This window comes from Lytechinus variegatus, chromosome 18 (genome assembly GCF_018143015.1).
Source record: "Lytechinus variegatus isolate NC3 chromosome 18, Lvar_3.0, whole genome shotgun sequence".
NCBI classification, from domain to species: domain Eukaryota; kingdom Metazoa; phylum Echinodermata; class Echinoidea; order Temnopleuroida; family Toxopneustidae; genus Lytechinus; species Lytechinus variegatus.
Window position 1 is genome coordinate 18279695 of NC_054757.1, and position 18506 is coordinate 18298200.

The 18506-nt window shown below is 35.1% G+C and overlaps 1 protein-coding gene across 8 annotated transcripts in view; it reads left to right on the plus strand.

Annotated features, from left to right (window-relative positions):
- Positions 1–14248, plus strand: part of LOC121405557 (rho GTPase-activating protein 24-like) — a 46403-nt gene extending 32155 nt beyond the window's left edge. For all 8 annotated transcript variants that reach the window (XM_041596477.1, XM_041596478.1, XM_041596479.1 and 5 more), the window contains 4 exons: positions 835–967; positions 6798–7884; positions 10928–11041; positions 12342–14248. In XM_041596477.1, coding sequence (XP_041452411.1) covers positions 835–967; positions 6798–7884; positions 10928–11041; positions 12342–12428 — 1421 coding nt within the window. In that variant the 3' untranslated portion in view covers positions 12429–14248. The remainder of the gene's footprint in view (positions 1–834; positions 968–6797; positions 7885–10927; positions 11042–12341) is intronic.
- Positions 14249–18506: the final 4258 nt, after the last annotated feature.

Below are 18506 nucleotides of genomic sequence, written 5' to 3' on the forward strand. Positions count from 1 at the left end.
GGTAGGAGGGGTGGAGGTAAGATCCTTAAGGGGTGTTTGTGAAAGGGGAGGGCACTCAATGGATGCAGGTCATCAGGAGGGTCATGTATGGTAGGAGGGAGGGGTGTAGATAAGATCCTTTAGGGGTATTGGTGGAAGGGGGTCACTCAATGGATGCAGGTCATCAGGAGGGTCATGTATGGTACATGTAGGAGTGGCCCTTATGGGTGTTGGTGAAGGGATGGGGGCACTAAATGTGTGCAGGTTGAGGAGGTAAGAACCTAATCAGTTTTGATGGAGTGGGGGGCACTCAACGGGCTAGGTCATCTATGGTAGGAGGGGTGGAGGTATTAAGATCTGTAGGGGTGTTGGCTGATAGATGGGGGGATGGGGAACTCAACGGGTGCAGGTCATCGGGACGGTCATGTTTGGGAAGAGAGAAGGAGGTAAAATTCTTAAAGATGTTGTAGGGGAGGGGGTATTCAATAGGTACAAGTCACATCCTTCCCCAAAGTTAAAAAGCATGGAAATACATGTTTCTGGAAAACAAACTAGCCAAAGATTAGTAAAGCATGTTATCATTGTAACATAACGTATTATTTGAGAAACCTCCAGGATTATCTGTACTTCTCATCCATACATCAGGAGCCTGTCGCATAAAACTTTTACCTGAGAAAACTCCGGTAAAAACTGAAAACTAAGATTAGTCTGATTTCTGCCATTGACTTTAACACAGGGCAAAAACTCAGGTAAAAAATACCTGAGTTTTCTTAGGTAAAAAGTTTGATGCAACAGGCCCCTCAAATGTCCCTATAATGGTATTGGAATAGTGACATTGAGTTTTTTGTTTGACAGGTATATTTGGACAGAGTCTACTGGACACCTTAACATCTGAGAGTACAACTACGACCAAACAGATTCCATCTATTATTGAGCAGTGTGTGACATTCATCAAGAATCATGGGCTATATGAGGAAGGTATCTTCAGGTAAAACAAAAAATTATTTCATTTATATTTATTGAAGTTGGGGGATAGGGGAGGTGGGAAAGGGAGGGGAGAGGGGATAATAACAGGAAGGGAGGATCATGGATTATTTGAGGAAGGTATCTTTAGGTAAAACAATTATTTCATTGTAGTCATGGGGCCTTGGGAGGGCATGGCAGGGTGGGGTGTGACGAAGGAATGGGGAAAGCAGATCATTGTTTGAGGAACTTTTTTTCAGGTGGAACAAATATCATTGTGGTCTTGGAAGTTTGGGGTATAGTGGGGGGGGGTATGGGAGGGGGATGAGTAGGAGGAGATGGATCTGGAGCTGTATGAGGTCGGCGATAAAAGAATCAATTTCAGGCCGGCAGAGCCCCGTAGGTGGAGACCGAGGTGTCCTACTTGCACTCCGAAGCTGGTCGGGCTTCGGAGTGGGCATTGGCCGAGGTACAGGCCGACTGAGTTCAAATTTACACCTCCATAGCCTGGTATTGATGTGATCTTGGATAATTACATCTCTTGAAGTGTCACCATGTGTAAATAATACAGCAGAGTTCAGTAGAAATTACAAACTCTTTCTTGAAGTGGGTTTTGATCGAGTGAATAGTTCAGCAGTCAATGTATCGTCTTATCGATGTGTGTAGAATCTGAGGTAGGGAGAGGGGAGGGGGATGGTCATAGAATATATGCGGAAGGTGTATTCAGTAACAAATATATTCAGTAAGAAAATAACTCATTATGGGAAGCTAGGGAAAGGGAGGGGAGAGAAGTAGAGGGGAGAGGAAATAGGTGACTTAGGATGTTCCATGTACATCTTCATGTAAAATAAAATCACTTCTGTTTGGTCCTGGCAACTGGGGTTGGAAGAGAGGAAGGGAGGAGAGGGGAGGGAAAGTGGAAGGGGAGGGATAAAGGGTGGATTGTGTGGGGAGCTTTCAAAATCCCTTTATCATAGTATTTTAATATGTATTTTTATTTTTAATGTTTAACTTTAAGGGGTTCACTATATTTCTATCTATATATCTATTTATCTCTCTCTCTATATTTCATATTTATATTAATTTATATATTTGATGTGTAACTTTGTGTCTCACTGTGATTGCCCATATAAGTGTTTGTAAAATTGAGAATGATCTAATATGTGTGGATTTTGATCAATAAAGTTTGAAACTTGAAACTTTGTGTTGAAGGGAAATGGGAGGGGGTGTGGGTGAAAGGGGGAGGGCAAGGATCATGGATTTCCTGAGGAAGGTACTTTATCTTCAGGTACAACAGCCTTCACCATGCTCATGGTAGAAGGGGAGTGGGAAGAATTTCTTGGAATTCCATTACTTAAAAAACAAGTTGACTATTAGAAGATCTCTTGCATCAATTTTTGAAGAAAAAGTAGACAAATTAACATATTTTATGAAGCAGTTTCAGGCCCTTTTTTAATATCTTTCTGTTAGATAAGGAAATGCCTCTCTACCTTTAAGGATCAGATCACTATGTAAACAACATATATCTGTAAGAAGTGATTTGGCTGACTCCAGTTTCTTTGCCTTTTAGAGAGTTATATTTCCTCCTAAGCACTTGAAGCACTTGGTTCTTTGAATCTGAAATGTACTGATAGTTTCGTTTGCAGCTCGATTTGTGTGAAGACGTTTATCTAGAAAATTTGCATTGATCAACAGAATTTCTTTCTGGTATTGCTGTATTAGTTTTCTTATGTTCTTGATATAAAAAAAATCTATATCGAAAGAATAAGCTTCGATTGTAAACACCGTACTAATTTTCATAGACAGTTATTCCAACTTTAATGTTACAGTAATATTAGGTAAGTTATTTTTTCATGGCTGACAAGCTGTAATTGGGTTCAGTCAATTTCTAGTTTAAATTAGTTTCTAATTACTTTGGTCATTCTGAAATAAGCAAACCTTGTTTATAACTAGCCATGTTTTAAAAAGAGATATTTTTTGTTGCTTTAGTTCCACTCTAAATGCATAATGTAAAATGTGTGAAGGGGGTAGGGGAGCATCAGGTTTTTTTTTAAGATCAAGCAAATGTTGGCAATTACATGAATTTATTGCAAATGCCAATTCTTTAATTAGAATTTAACTTGTTCTGCTGCCAATTTGTGTCAGTTGAGGCCAAATATTAGATTTTGATGACAATTAAGGTTTTGTCCAAGTGTATCTATAAGGACATGTTAGTTTCTTGTCAACAATTTTAAAATACTTTGCTCATTATATTTTTATTTCCTACATGATTTTTTATTTTAAAGGGGTATAGTTAACATGTGAAAAAAAATGCAATTTGAAAATTTTGTCTTGCGTTTTTGCATTTGTAAGGAATGGAAATTGGTTATACAGGAATACTTTTTATTACCCTTTCCCCTAGACCATGGTTTAATTGGTTTTAATGATAATGATTTAAATACTGTCAATAGTAATATTAATAATACCAACCATAATGATAATAAATGATTTTATCAATAATGATAGTAATTATATTGAAATAATATCAACAGTAAGAAGGATAATAATTATAATACAAATGATAAGGATAATAATGATATTAATTATATTAAAATGATAGTAATGATAATAATGATGATAATAATCAAAGTATAGTCAAGTTATGGGGCAAAGAAACTAATCAACAAAGTATATACTACTGTGCTGCATAAGACCTCCTGATATGCTTTTAAATAATTGAAAAGATTTGTTTTAAGCTTTGATTTTATATTGTTCTCTGCTGGTACTTTCCTGACTCTCGGGTACATGTAGTTCAGATTATTTGGCTACAAATTCAAGCGGATGTTTGATCATCTAGTATTACTTTTGTTTGGAAAGATGCATGGGATCTGCAAAAGCACAGGATATCTTGATCCTTTTATGACCCCACTTTCCCACTGATGTATAGCATTTTAAGGAAGTTTGCAAACTTTTTCAATTTTTTTTGGAAAATGACATTTCATTGGTTTACTACACAATATACGGGGAAGCTGCTCGAATGTAACGTCACGATTAAAAAAATGAAAATTCTAATCCTTTTTTTTATCTTTGATGGATTTTCCTCATACCTTTGTCAAAATATTGTATTATATTTTCTGGTATTTTTATACTAAATCTTTTGTCAAGGTGAGGGTGAAATTCCCCTTTAATAGCATGATACATGTATCAACCTCTATTATTCATTGGTGTTTAGAGATTCATATTTTGATAATTGTCACGTTCAGCCCTATTTTGCTTGACAATGAATCCTTTGACAATTACCTGGAAATTGTTACATTTGTCACCACTCTAGCTGACCTACTATCAGGGACATAAGATGATGTGTCATTCACATGTGGAGAAATTCCCTGTGTTTCCTGAAAGGCACCATTCATACACCATCAACATAATTTATGTCCCAGCAATTTTATGTTGAATTATTCATTGAAAGTGTGATATACATTTTATATTGATTGGTGTATTAAGGTTCATGTAAAAAAATAGTTTAAGCTGACAGTAGAGCAAAATACATACCCCCCCCCCCCAAGAGAAAAGCATTTGTGGAAGTTTTATAAACATTTTATCATTGACAAAAGAATAAATTGCATTGTAAAGTTTTGCTTCATCTGTTAGATAAAACACTGAATAATTGATTCCAATTGTGATGCTTATACATGTAATTATTACCATTATTATTTATCATTATTATTTTCATTTTTATTATTATTATCACTATTATTATTATGAAAACAAGAATTGCCACTATTATGTTTTGTTATGAATCATACTTTTTATATTAAGGGCTTACTTTATATGTGTGAATACTTGTTGTAGTTGAGTGATTAAACACCATAAAAGACTATTTCAAACAGTTACCAACAATTCAAGCCCTCAAACCGCAGTAGTGCAAAGGTGTACAGTACATGTATGTTTATTCCAAGTCTCTGGATTGGAGCCCGGTTGATTTCCTGTGTGAAGCCTATCCCTGGCTTTGACTTCCTCATCTTCAACTTTCAAGGAATTATATTTTAAGGGATGGGTAATAACTTGGGTAGGAGACAAAGGGATGGCTTAAAGAAAGGGGGTGCGTGTCAGTGGAGTCTATCAAAGGGGAAGTTTACCCTGACAAAAGTTTATTGTAAAAATAGCAGAAAAAAATATTTGTGAATGTTTGAGGAAAAATCCATCTAAGATTTTGTAAGTTATTAGAATTTTGATTTGTGACATCGTAGCTTTCCATATATCTTGAATTAAAAATATCATTGGAATATATTTTTTTAAACTGAAAATCGGTTTTATTTTACCTTCATTAATATATCAACAGGAAAATTATTTCACATCCGTTCCTGAAAGAAGAAAATTTTAATTCATCACAAACGATTAAGCTATTGAAATTTATGCTTTTTATATTACATAATGTAGGGGCTGCTTCTTGTCTACGACGTCATAAATCAAAATCTTAAAATTTAAATAACTTTCTTAATCTTTCATGGATTTTCCTCAAACCTTCAATGTTTTCTATGTTTTTTGGTGTTTTCCCCTTCAAGATGATAAGCTTCATTGTTGCTCTCTGTTGTAATAGAAATAGCTAGTCTTTCAATACAGCTTTTGCGAGAACTATTAATTATAGTTACAATAAATCAACCTATAATTGTTTTTATTTGTGTAAGAAATTAGAGTATTTTGAGGCAACAGGTACTTTTTTTGCTACTTTATTGGTATGAATGTAGTTAATATTGAATTCAATAGTGTGTCATCATTCAAATGGGTCTATATTACAAGACTTCAGTGGTCAGAATGTTGTATTATGGGTACGGAGCGTGGCCAGATTTGAGTAGTTGAGGACTTGAGATGGGGCTATATCAAGGCTGGTTCCTATTGACTTCAATATCTATACAAGTATGTCCAAGGGCATTGTTCAACAAAGGTTTAAGGGGGTTTGTTCATGATTTGAGAATGCTGTGTTTCATCTTCTGTAAATACCTATTTCATATTCTACCAGATTCTCTATGATATGCTGCCAAAGAGTTTTATTTCTAGGGATGGGTATTAACTTGGATAGGGGGATAAAGGATTGGTTTTAAGAGGAGCATAGGGGGCAGTTTAGGTACATGATATACTCGCTAAGGTTGCCGTCTGTCATCTTCCGGAATCCTACAAACAGCCTTTTTATATCAATCCTCACATGTCATCATCTATAAGCAATAAAAAGGAGGATGCAGGAAAGCCACTATGAAAAGATGGACAGGTCATTGTAGCAGGATTCGTAGTAAAACAGAAGCCTAAATTAAATTTCCTATTTAACAGTGCATGTTCATTTCTGCACAATTACTTATCAAACAGAAAGTCCACCCCCCAGTTTTATTTGTGTACGTTTATTGCGTTTTCATCTTTGGATGTCTATTTGATTCATTAATTACCGGATGATCATGGAAATAAGATAAAGTGAATAAAAGAAGTAGTAAATACAAATCTCACTTTAATAACAACTTTCAAAGTGTTAATTCAAACAAGATGAGGTAAGGCACATCACTTCACTTTATGCTGATCATTGGTCGTTACACCTTTCAAGTCACAAAAATTGTTTAAAGTTAACTTGTGCTTGCAAGTTGAATCACAATTTCATTTTAATAATTCAAGATTTTTGTATGTTTGCCTATCTTGTTCTCAAAGTTTTAGAATGTTTCCACCATGTTCTGTTCGCTCAACCTTTTTTATTTTTTTGGGGGGGGCTCATTCTTCTGTAAATACCCATTTCATATTCTACCAGATTCTCTATGAATGCCGATATATCAGTATCACATGTTTCACATTGTAATAAACATTTTCCTCAAAATTATTTCTTTTCTTTCTCGTAGACTGCCAGGAAGGACCAACAAAGTTAAAGAGCTTCAGGATCTATATGATGTTGGTGTCAAACCTGACTTTGAAGAGTTGAAATCGGATGTTCACACCGTCGCATCCCTTCTCAAACTTTACCTACGTTCCCTCCCTGAGCCTGTCATACCTTGGCAGCACTACGAACACTTCTACGAGGCCATCAAACTCTACGAGGAGCGCGAGGATGATGGGAAGGGGGAACTCATCCGTGAGCTGGCGCTGCTTCCGAGATGCAACTACAACCTGATGAAATACATGTGTTGTTTCTTGCACGACGTCCAGAAGTATGAGAAGTACAATCGGATGGGCGTGCTCAACCTCTCGACCGTCTTTGGACCAAATATGTTCCGAGCAAATAACGAGGACCCTACGGCCATGATGGAGGCCACGTCAATGAGCCAGAAGTTCATCCACCTGCTTATAGCTGAGTACGATACCATGTTCCCGTCAAATGACCGCATCAGCTTCAGCAATGGCTCCAAATCATACGACGATCTCCCCAATGCACCCGTACCCCCGCCTCGCCATAAAGCGCACAGCCAGATGCCATCAGGAAGCTTTGACTTGATTAAAGAGCTCCAGGATCGCCAGGGGCGAACTCCTCGAGTGCAGACAATGGCATCGGACTCGCTCCTCATCGATTTAAATCCCGAAGAGGAGTTTGACATGGAACACTACGGGAACTCTGCATTCTCAAAACGTAGCTATAGTGTAGACGACGGCCTTGTTTATAGGGACAGTATTTCTGGTTCGGACACTGCTAGCATCTCCTCGCTCGGAACTTCTGAACAGGATTCCCACCATGTGCCCTATTCAGAGTTCCAGGACACGGCATCGGTTGCATCGACTGCCAGCATTAAAACAAACAGTGAGTCTTTGGTTATGATCAACCCTGCCTGCCAGTTGCAAATGCCGCATTGCGACTCAACGAACAGTCACCGCGAGCCGGAGACGGCGTCGCCTCGCAAGGAGAGAAGTGGTCTGGGGATAGACTTAATGCAGGGCACACCAGAAAGTGATCTATCTCACATTGGGGACCTAACTCTTTCATACTCACATTTACAGGTATGTCTAGATAGAAGAACTTCTTGACCTGGGGCCTGTAACACAAAACTTAGCAATGATCGAAGAACAATTTTTCTACCATTGATTCCATTGACTACAATGTACAATCAATCGTAGAAATCAGCCGTACGATCAATCGCTAACCTTTGTGTTACGGGACCCATGTGGGTGTTTCATAAAGATTTTTTTAAGTTATGAGCAACTTTAGAAAGGATCACCAGTTGTACGTTAAGTTATTGTAACTTACAAACATATTTATTAAACACCTACTTACTAGGGATGGTATTCAATTCAATACTTTGATTAAAGCAAAGTCTGTTGCTTGGCTAAAAAAATTGATCATATTTCATTTTATGCATGACGTCAAAATTCAAGCTAAAATCCTTACTGAGAGGCATTGTTGCCAAATAATGTTGCTGCTAGCGGATTGCCCCAAACACACTACTGCGTCATTCTGCGCAGCTCAAGATGACTGTGTACAAAATCCTTTAGCTTCCAATGTGATTTCTGAATTATTCTGCCTTCATGTAATCATCCTTGTGAAGCAACTGAAATACAGGGTAAAAGACTTGACCAAAACAAAGAATTGAGTACCAACTTTGGCTACCTATTATGTCCGAGCAAAATTCAGAAGACTCCTTTGTCTGACTTAAGTATTGAACCGATTACTGGTCCCAGTTCATTCCTGAATTCTGTGCTTCTTAAGATGAGTTTATACAGACAGGGTTCCCAGTCCATCAGGGAAAGATATTTTATGTTTTTCAGGAAAAAATCAAGGAATTTGATAATAAATACCTCAAATCAGGGAATAATGCCTCAAACGAGGGAAAAATCAGGGAATTTTGATCAGCCCAAAATTAGAGAACACGATAGTCAGACTGTGTTTTATTTTGTTGCATATCAAATCAACATCCATTGAATGACTGGTTATGGTGCTACTAATTAGTTTTACATTATTATTTTTTATACTGAAAAAAAGTAATTCAGTTAATTGTTAGATGGTCTAATGACTGCTTGGGCTGAAGATTTTTACTTTGTTCATTGTCAGCCCAGGTAGAACAAAAGGATTACCTAAAAGTGATTTAGACTAAAATGTGGAAAGGAAAGATAAACTGGGTACAAGACAACCTGGTTCATAGTTAAAACACCTATTGGACTTTTAAACATAATGATAGATGTATACCAACTGGTTTTAGACATGAGCTTTAAGATCAAGTGGGTTTGTACACCAAGCAAGAGTTTACATTTTGGTCTAGTCTGTTTTGGTCTAATCTGACGAGCTTGGCTTGGGTATAAATTGGGCTAAGTCTATTATGTCCACAATATTTAATTAGGAAACCAGAAGGATGGAGGAAGCTTAATCCCACGAACCCTCTCTAAAGCTAGACTGGCCAATGAAACAACTAGGTCAAGCCTGAGCGCCTATATCAGATCAGCTGTGCGAACCAGACATAGTGGCAATAATATACTTTTAATATTATCTAATAACATTGACAATATGTGTCTGTATTATTATTGATGATGCACAAATCTCTCTCTTTCTATCTCTCTCTCCTCAAGGATTTCATACATTAACTCTATAGCCTTTATGGACTCATCATATTCTGTGGAGTTGATAACATTTGTTTCAAGTTACTCTTAGGTTGAGCACAAACAACAATTATTTCCTGGACTTCTGAAAGATCACCTTTTGACCTTTTAAGAAGAAAATTATTGTGTTTTTTTCCCCTTCCTCAAAAAAAAATTGTTACTATTTATGCTAAAGTAATTTTAATAGAACAATGTCTTTTGTTTGTTGGTTTTTTGGGGGGTGGAAACTTTCTCTAATCTAAATAGAAGGCCAACTTCATTGACAGCACATAGAAACATATTGGATTAGAACACATTTTTGGGGGATTTCCGTGAAGCAAGACTATAATGGTGATTCTGTGAAAGGGGGCCCCTGGTCGGTTTTTCCGTTCAGACGACTCTTGTCTCATTAGTTGATCGAACTTGAAGCTGAGGGTTTGTGGTGTATTGAGAGGCTGCGTTGTATGAGTCAGGACCGTGAATCATGTATTTAGACATTTGGTTTGAATATCCTCTCCGCTTTCTTTTTCCTGCCTACTATCTCTTGTTGTTTGCAAGAAAAAATATTATCTGTCTGGATTAAAGGGGAAATAGATCTGAATGTTCTTCAGATTGATTTTTAAAAAAAAGAGTAAAAAAGAAAAAAAAATTAAGGAAGCAAGAGAGAACAGAAGAAATAGATATTAGGAAAATGGGAAGGGAACAATGAAGAAAGGAAGAGGCAGATAAAGATGAGTAATGGATGAAAGAAATTTTTAAAAAGGAGAAGAAAACAGGAAAACATGAAGTTCAAGAATTAAAAAAAATTTAAAAATCCAAGAAGTATGAAGGGGAGTAATAGGTCATTGAAAATGGAGATAATTGTATTTCTTATTATCATTAAAGCTAAAAATTTTTGGTCTTTTTCATAAACTTGTGATCAGTGAAGCAGAAATTGGCAACTCTAGTTATTGGTGTACATCAAGAGGATAAAAAATTCAATTGATTAAAATCTGCCCCCCCCCCCCTCCCCTTGATCTTCCATTAATCACATTTGGGAATGTTTCTTTATTTTTTATGAAAATAATATGAGTAATTTTAGGCATTTCCATTTGCATTTCTGACAGTTGTTTACAGACACCTAGTATCCCTTTACAAAGAAAACCATTTGCTTTCTTAAAGCCATCCCACCATACATGAATTATAATGGAGTATGATTATATTGAAATATTTGCTGATAATTATTTCATATGCATTGATCAAATATAATGAGTAAGTAATCAGAATTTGCATTTAAAAAAAATTATAGTGCAAATTTGCTCCTTCATTTAGAATGTCATCAAATTGAAAAGGGTTTAAATTTTAAGTTATATTCCTTCATTCTTCTGCGTGTAATATCACACACAATATTTGAATACTAATAAAATTAAAAAGGTCAAAGCTCCATAGAAAAAATAACATCCTTTATCTCTGACTGTCTTGTATCTCTCTGCAGGAACAAGTGAGGGCGCTAAAACAGGAACTAAGTAAGCAGAAGGAAGATTACGATCAGAAGCTAAGGAAGTGGAAAATGAAGTGCGAGGGCATGCAGATACAATACGACAATGCAGTAAGTAAAGTGAAATGGTGTACAGAGTGTGACTGTAAGTTAAAGGTAAATGCCAGGTTTGGTAACGATATCAAAATGAGTTCGTACAGAATCCAATGAAATGACCACCAAAGTGTCTGTTTGTATAAATAAAACATATGTGCCAAAGGATTCTGGAAGAAATTGTGTAATTGCTGAGAAATCAGCAAATAAGCACAGGATTCGGGTCAAGGCGTCGGGCCCGACATTCAAAGCAATAATAATACACTGTCCCACGTGCGCTTATCTGTGTTGGTGATCTTCTGTGGAACACTTTTCAGCGTAGATTTCAAGATTTCACAAAGTTCAGTTTATGTAACTGTACCAGATCTAGATCCTTGATGATATACTGACAATTAAGCCTTGTTTTACAGACTTTCTCAAGAAATCAGTGTTTACTGCAACTACTGGCATTTCTCTTTAAAACAAATCACTTTTTTATTTTCGTTAATATTTGATCAAAAAAATTCTTCCACACTTAAATAGAAATCACTATGAGTTATTAATTAACAATAAAATTCACTTGGTTTGTATCATAGAAATTACAGTCTTGTTTTATGATTTAAAAGGCTACATTTAGATAACACAAGACAAAGAGAAGATAAAAATTTGCTGACCAGATTGGTGTTTTACATTTAAAGGTAAAGTCCACCCCAGAAAAATGTTGATTTGAATGAATGGAGAAAAATCAAACTCGCATAATGCTGAAAATTTCATCAAAATTGGATGTAAAATAAGTTAAGACATTTTAAGGTTTCGCTTATTTTTCATAAAACAGTAATATATATGCACAACTCAGTGACATGCAAATGAGACAGTCGATGTCTCTAAAACATAATTAAGATACAAAATTTTATTCACAAATGGTGATCCATATATGTATAAATAAACTTGGAAAACAATATAATTTGTAATCAAATTATTAAAGTGAATTAGTAAAATGTTATTTCTATGGGAAGGTTACTTCAAAATAGTGATACATGTCCATACTTTCTAGATACTATTTTTTTAGCCCAAGAACTGAAAATAAACAGAGAAGCACTTACCAAGTCAAGCATTATTTTGTTTATGTATTATTTGTAAATATTTTGAGTAAAGTAATCCTGTTTTAAAAGGGACAAAAACTTATGGATCTGAAACATTTCATACTCTGTTCTTCCATTGTTTATTTTTTTAATTACTGGGTAACACAAGCACTAGCACAGCATATTCATAATCATTATTTTTCAGTTGAAATTTAAACTTCTATTTTTGTTTTAACCTTCTGTCTTTCTTCAATCAGGAAAGCGCAAGGAGAGCAACGGATGAACGTAACAAGCAACTTCTAAAACAACTCAACGCTTTCATAGATGAATATGGACCACAGTAATAAGATTAAGAAAACAAGCAACTTCTAAAGTAATTAACTCAATGCTTTCATCGACCGCAGTAATTAGACGAACGTAACAAGCAATTTTTCTAAAGCAACTCGATGCTTTCATTGATGAATATAAACCACAGTAATAAGACAAACAAATCAAGGTACTTAAGCAACTCGACACTTTTATCAGCTGCAGTAATAAGATGAACGCAACAAGCAAATTCTAAAGCAACTTGATGCTTTCATTGATAAATATGGACCACTTAGATGAACAAAACAAGCAACTTCTAAAACAATTCGACACTGTCATCAATGTATATAGTCCACAGTAATAAGACTAACATTACAAGCAACCTCTGAAACATTCTCTGAAGCTTTCATAGTGGAATATGGACCAAACTCACTGAAGGAGAATGAAATCTTTGGAACAAGTTGGCTTTTATGAAAACAGAATGCGAGTCTTTCACAAATTCATCTACACAAGCTGGTGAGAATTCTTTCTCAAAGCGTATAGTTTTGTCATTCTCAACCTTTGGGAGATGAATCAACTTGTTGCCTACTAGAATGTGTCAGTCTCTGTACAAGGCAAGTGGGAGTATATAAAATTGAATAGTAAATCCATTTTTTTCCATTCGTGGAGAACAAAATGTGAATAATATTATATCATATGATGAAATGCAAAACTGTAATGGGAGAATTTACATCTTCAGCTTACTCAATGCATACATGTAGTTATGAAGACATGCATAAAACTATTTTCACTGAAATAAAACAAAGCTATAAAAATATCATACTTTTAATTTTCAGTGTTCTGTTAGTGTGATTTTACTTATCTGTTATGTTTTTTTATCAGACGGGGGTACACTTTTAAGCTTTACAATGGTATGTCACAAGATGTGTACAAATTATGTCTTGTGGTTTTCAAGTGATCGGGGAGTTGCAAAATATTTATTTCTGAATGTAAGGTAGTGTTGAATTTGAGATATAATAGGAAATGCTGCCAAAAAAACCTCCAGTGGTTTTGTGTTAAAGTGCACTCAAATCCCGCCTAACAACCGAGCAGGATTCTCTTGGGTGCGATACCAAAGCTATCTCGGGAGCATTTCGTCAATGAAAAATTATCCAACAAGTATAGAAGAGCATTTTATCAACATTTTCTGTCAAATAAGTTGTCAGATCTGACATTTTTCCTTCATTACGATTGGCTGAGAAGCAAAGTTACTGAATAATAGTAATTATCACTTAAAACAGACTTTGTTGGATAAAACATCTGACATGTCTCTTCATAGAATGCTCCCCAATTTTATTCTCAACGGCACCATAGACTTGATGCGTTTCATCAACATTTTTGTCCTATAAATTGTCAGTTTTTACATTTTGGTTTGGCTGAGAAGCAGAGTTACTGAAGAATAGTAATTGTTAGATAAAACAGAATTTGTTGGATGAAATATCCTACAAGTCTTTTCATGAAATGTCTCCACTGAGTTTTATCCTCAATAGTGACCGTAAGTCGTTTCATCAACATCTCTGTCAGACATATTGCAAAGCTGCAAACTAATATGTTTTAACAATATTTAGTATGTTTTTTCATAATCAAAAGTGACAAAATACAATTTTTTTATTGCAAAACATGTTTTTTGTTAAATTTGATTAGCATGCTTCACATGTGTAATTTACCCATTTTTGTACCATAATGTGTTTTTTGCTTCAACATGTGATTTTAATTATGGATCAGTATGTTTTTTGGTCAACAGAGGTTGGCAGCTCCTATATTGTCATATCTGACAACTTTCCTTGAATTTGATTGTTTGAGAAGCACTGATTACATGTATATGGTTACTGTCAGAAAAAAATGACACTTTGCCAAATCCGACAAGTCCTTTCATAAAATGCACCAGGGGTACCATAACACAGATCTTAGCAATTATACGATTGATTGCATTGACTACAATATACAATTGTGAAAATCAAGCATACGATTAATTGCTGTAAATCTTTGTGTTATGGGATCCGGGCCTGACAACTTGTCAGACAAACAAAATAATGTTGATGAATCATTCCCCAATTCTACATGTAAACTCCAGTAATGGTTCACATTACGGTTGTTATCGTTGAGAAAATTATCTGTCAATATCGTGCTAAAAATATCTTATCGATATCGATAACTGTCTTGTGGCTGGTAAGTATTTGTATTTTGTTAAGATTTTGGAGTAATTTCTGTTGCTGTTCTGTGCAGTTTGAGGAAAATTATGTTTTCTGTGGTTTTCCATGATTTTAATTTTGAAAAGCCACTTTCAAAAGGCTGTTTCCGTGAATTCTGTGAAATCGCGGAAAATCAATGTTCTAACAATAGGGGGTATTATGGACAATAAAAATGTTATAAGTGGCAAAAACATGCGATTATTTTTCTACTTTATTCAATTCAAACTTTAATTCAAATGTCTAACTTATTTTTGTATGGAGTATATATGTACAATGTATATCATGTACATGTATGTGCAGTATGGGCAGCCGGGGAGAGGATTATTCTCTGTTCATGGAATGGGGGCATCTATTGTTGTATCCCCCTAAAGTATGGATGCAGAAGAAAACATTGTATCAAATCAAATACAAACGATAATCGTCTGTGCCGTCATTCATTTTATATACAGTATATCATGTTATGTAGATATATAATTGATATCAAATCAAGAATATTTCCTGTGTGAGACCAACCAAATAAATGCATTATATGTTATTTTTATAGGATGAACTAATAAAATAGATCTTCCATATTAATGATCAATTTATTTTTGTAATCGAATGTCTTTCGTAGTTTACACTTGTACATTTCAGAAGGTATGTCATGTAATAAACATGCAGTAAAAGGTCGTCTTTACATGCCAGTAATTTCAGGGCAAAGAAAATGTTTTTATATTTTAAAGGCTCTGTTCATTCTATCATGTTTTATATTCCTCTGAATTTCCTATTGTATCCATATGTATATATATTTTTTCTTAATATTTGAGACAACCTGAAATTATTCTATGTATGCATAAAAGCAGTTATGCTTATTTTGTTCACAATCTTTTTGTGTGAATTGTAAGGAGAGGTAATGATTGTGTCACATCTACAGACTGCTTTGATACATATTTTATATGACTTTTGAATATGAGTCACTTTCTGTTCATCAGCATTGATCAAATGAAAAGAGTATGGCTATTAATAATGTGTCAATGCTTTGCTTTAGTTTGCCTGTCACTGAGTGATTGCTTATTTTCTGTATTGAATATTTTGGCATATTCCATTCAAACCTCCGAACACTTGATCAGTTTGGTCGTGTGGTCCAGTGGTTAGAGCATTGGACTCATAATCGCAAGGTTGTGAGTTCGAATCCCAACTCTGCCATTGTCTCCACTTTGATAAAAAGGCCCAAGAGTGATATCTGTTGTCTATTACGTCAGCCACTATGACTGATTAACCTAGACGTAAAATGTTTCCAAGGTAATTGGTTATATACCAGCTTGACGTTTACCAGCAGAAAATGCTGTCCTGCCGAGTTTCTACGGGAGTTACCACAAACAGAAACAGTTTGTTCAAGGATTCTTTAAGAGTTTTATCTGAACAACAATTGATGCGTATATTTGATTGGGTAGAACTATGTCAGGTTCAACATTGCACTTAAATTTTTACACTCTGTTTTGTTTGGCTATGCCAAATAATGCGTTCCACATTGTTTGTTTCAAATTATTACAAATTCAATTAAGATTGAAAGGGAAGGGAAGAAATTGAAAAGAATTTGGCGATAGTGGCATTCCTGTGAATTGAGAGACTTCCAATGACACTACACTGGGCAAGTTTATGGCTGGTCCATATAGAAATGTATTTTTTTAACACTTGCATGCACATGTGCATGCTTCATATATTGCATATAGAAAAAAAGATAGCTTTTGTATATGTTTGATCAACTGTATACTTTATTTTGTCTATGGGGCTTTGGGGAATTACATTTCTATTTTGTTTATATTGTATATGATATGAGATTATATCAAATAAATGAAATAGCATTTGATTATAATTTTCTAGTGTCAGACTTTGATTGGACTGTATATCATTTAAAGGTCAATTCCACCCCAGAAAAATGTTGATTTGAATAAACAGAGTAAAATCAAACTAGCATAACTCTGAACATTTCATCAAAATCAGATGTAAAATAGGAAAGTTATGACATTTTAAAGTTTCGCTTATGTTTCACAAAAAAGTTATATGCACACCTAAGTGGCATGCAAATGAGGCAGTCGATGATGTCCCTCACTCCTATTTATTTTGTGTTTTTATTGTTTGAATTAAACAATATATTTTTTTTACAGATTTGACAATAGGGATCAACCTGACTGAACCATATAGCATTGAACAATGCTAATTGCACATGTTTTGGGAGGATTTAGTCTTTGTTTCACTTGACAATGAAGAGAAAACTAGAATATTTTATATTTCATACAATGAAATATGGTACAAAAGAAATAGTGAGTGAATGACATCATCAGTCTCCTCATCTGCATACCAACCAGGATGTGCATATTACTGTTATGTGAAATTAAGCGAAACTTTAAAATGTCATAACTTTCCTATTTTACATCCAATTTTGATAAAATTTACAGTGTTATGCTTGTTGGATTTTTCTTTTTTTATTCAAATCAACTTTTTGTTGGGTGGACTTGTCCTTTAATTAGCTACGTACTCTGTATCATGAGTACTATATTAGAGAAAAATTATGTGTAAGTATGCTTCCCTCTTGTTAGATGGTGGCCGTACACATGAACAGTACTGTCGAGGGACAGCTTATGAATTGGGACCAAGGTCCACAAGACTCAATAAAATTATATTTTGGGGAGTCACATACATTTTTAAAGGGCAAGTCCACCCCAACAAAAAGTTGATGTGAATAAAAAGAGAAAAATCCAACAAGAATATCACTGAAAATTTCATCAAAGTTGGATGTAAAATGTCAAAGTTATGACATTTTCATTTTTGCTTAATTTCACAAAACAGTTATATGGACATTCTGTTTGGTATGCAAATAAGGAGACTGATGACATCCATTCACATTTTTTTTTTGTATTTCATATGAAATATGAAATATTCTATTTTTCTCCTGATTGTCAAGTGAAACAATGATTAATTCCTCAACATGTGGAACTAACATTGTTTAATGCTATATGGTTCTGTCAAGTTTGTCCGTATTGTCATATCTGTAAAAAATGAACATTGTATAATTAAAACAATAAAAAACAAGAAATAGTGAGGGACATCATCGACTGTCTCATGTGCATGTGAGTTGTACATACTGTGAAAAATAAGTGAAACTTTAAAATGTCATCACTCTCTTATTTTACATCTAATTTTGATGAAATTTTTCAGCATTACGCTAGATTTATTTTCTCAATTTATTCAAATTAACAGTTTTCTGGGGTGGACTTGACCTTTAATTTGATGGTAATAATAGAGAGGGTCAAATAATGTGAGAGGAGAAATAGGGGATGAGAGGATGACACGGCATTTTCTCCCCGCTTAATTTCGTCTCAGATGTAGGATTACAAATTTGCAATAGTTTTTTATGTTAGGTTTAGGCACTGGCGGATCGGGGGGGGGGGGGAAGGGGGCACAGCCAGCCCGTGCACCCCCCCCCCTATTTTGAGGGGCACAATTAAAATTTTTAATGTAAAAATGCTGTTAAAACAGAAATGTGCCCCCCCCCCCCATTTGAAAGTGAAGATCTTTTTTTTGCTTGTCAAATATTTCCACGGGGAAAATGAATCCTGGATCCACCCCTGGGTAGGGTATAGTGTTAATCCAACGAACAACTTCAACCCTAAGGGTTGAAGTTGTTCGTTGGATTAGTGTGGAATTTAGAGCAATTGTCGACGGAGCAAATGTCATGGAACCAAAGGGAGAGGGAGGGCGGGGGGGGGGGGGGGGTGAGGGAAGAGAACTTGTGAGAGAGAGGGGGAACTTTCATTTTCATATATGCCATCACCTTAGCTAAACATGACTGACTGAAGTACTTGACAATGATTAAAGGGTGTGGTTATTTTGACACCTAATTAC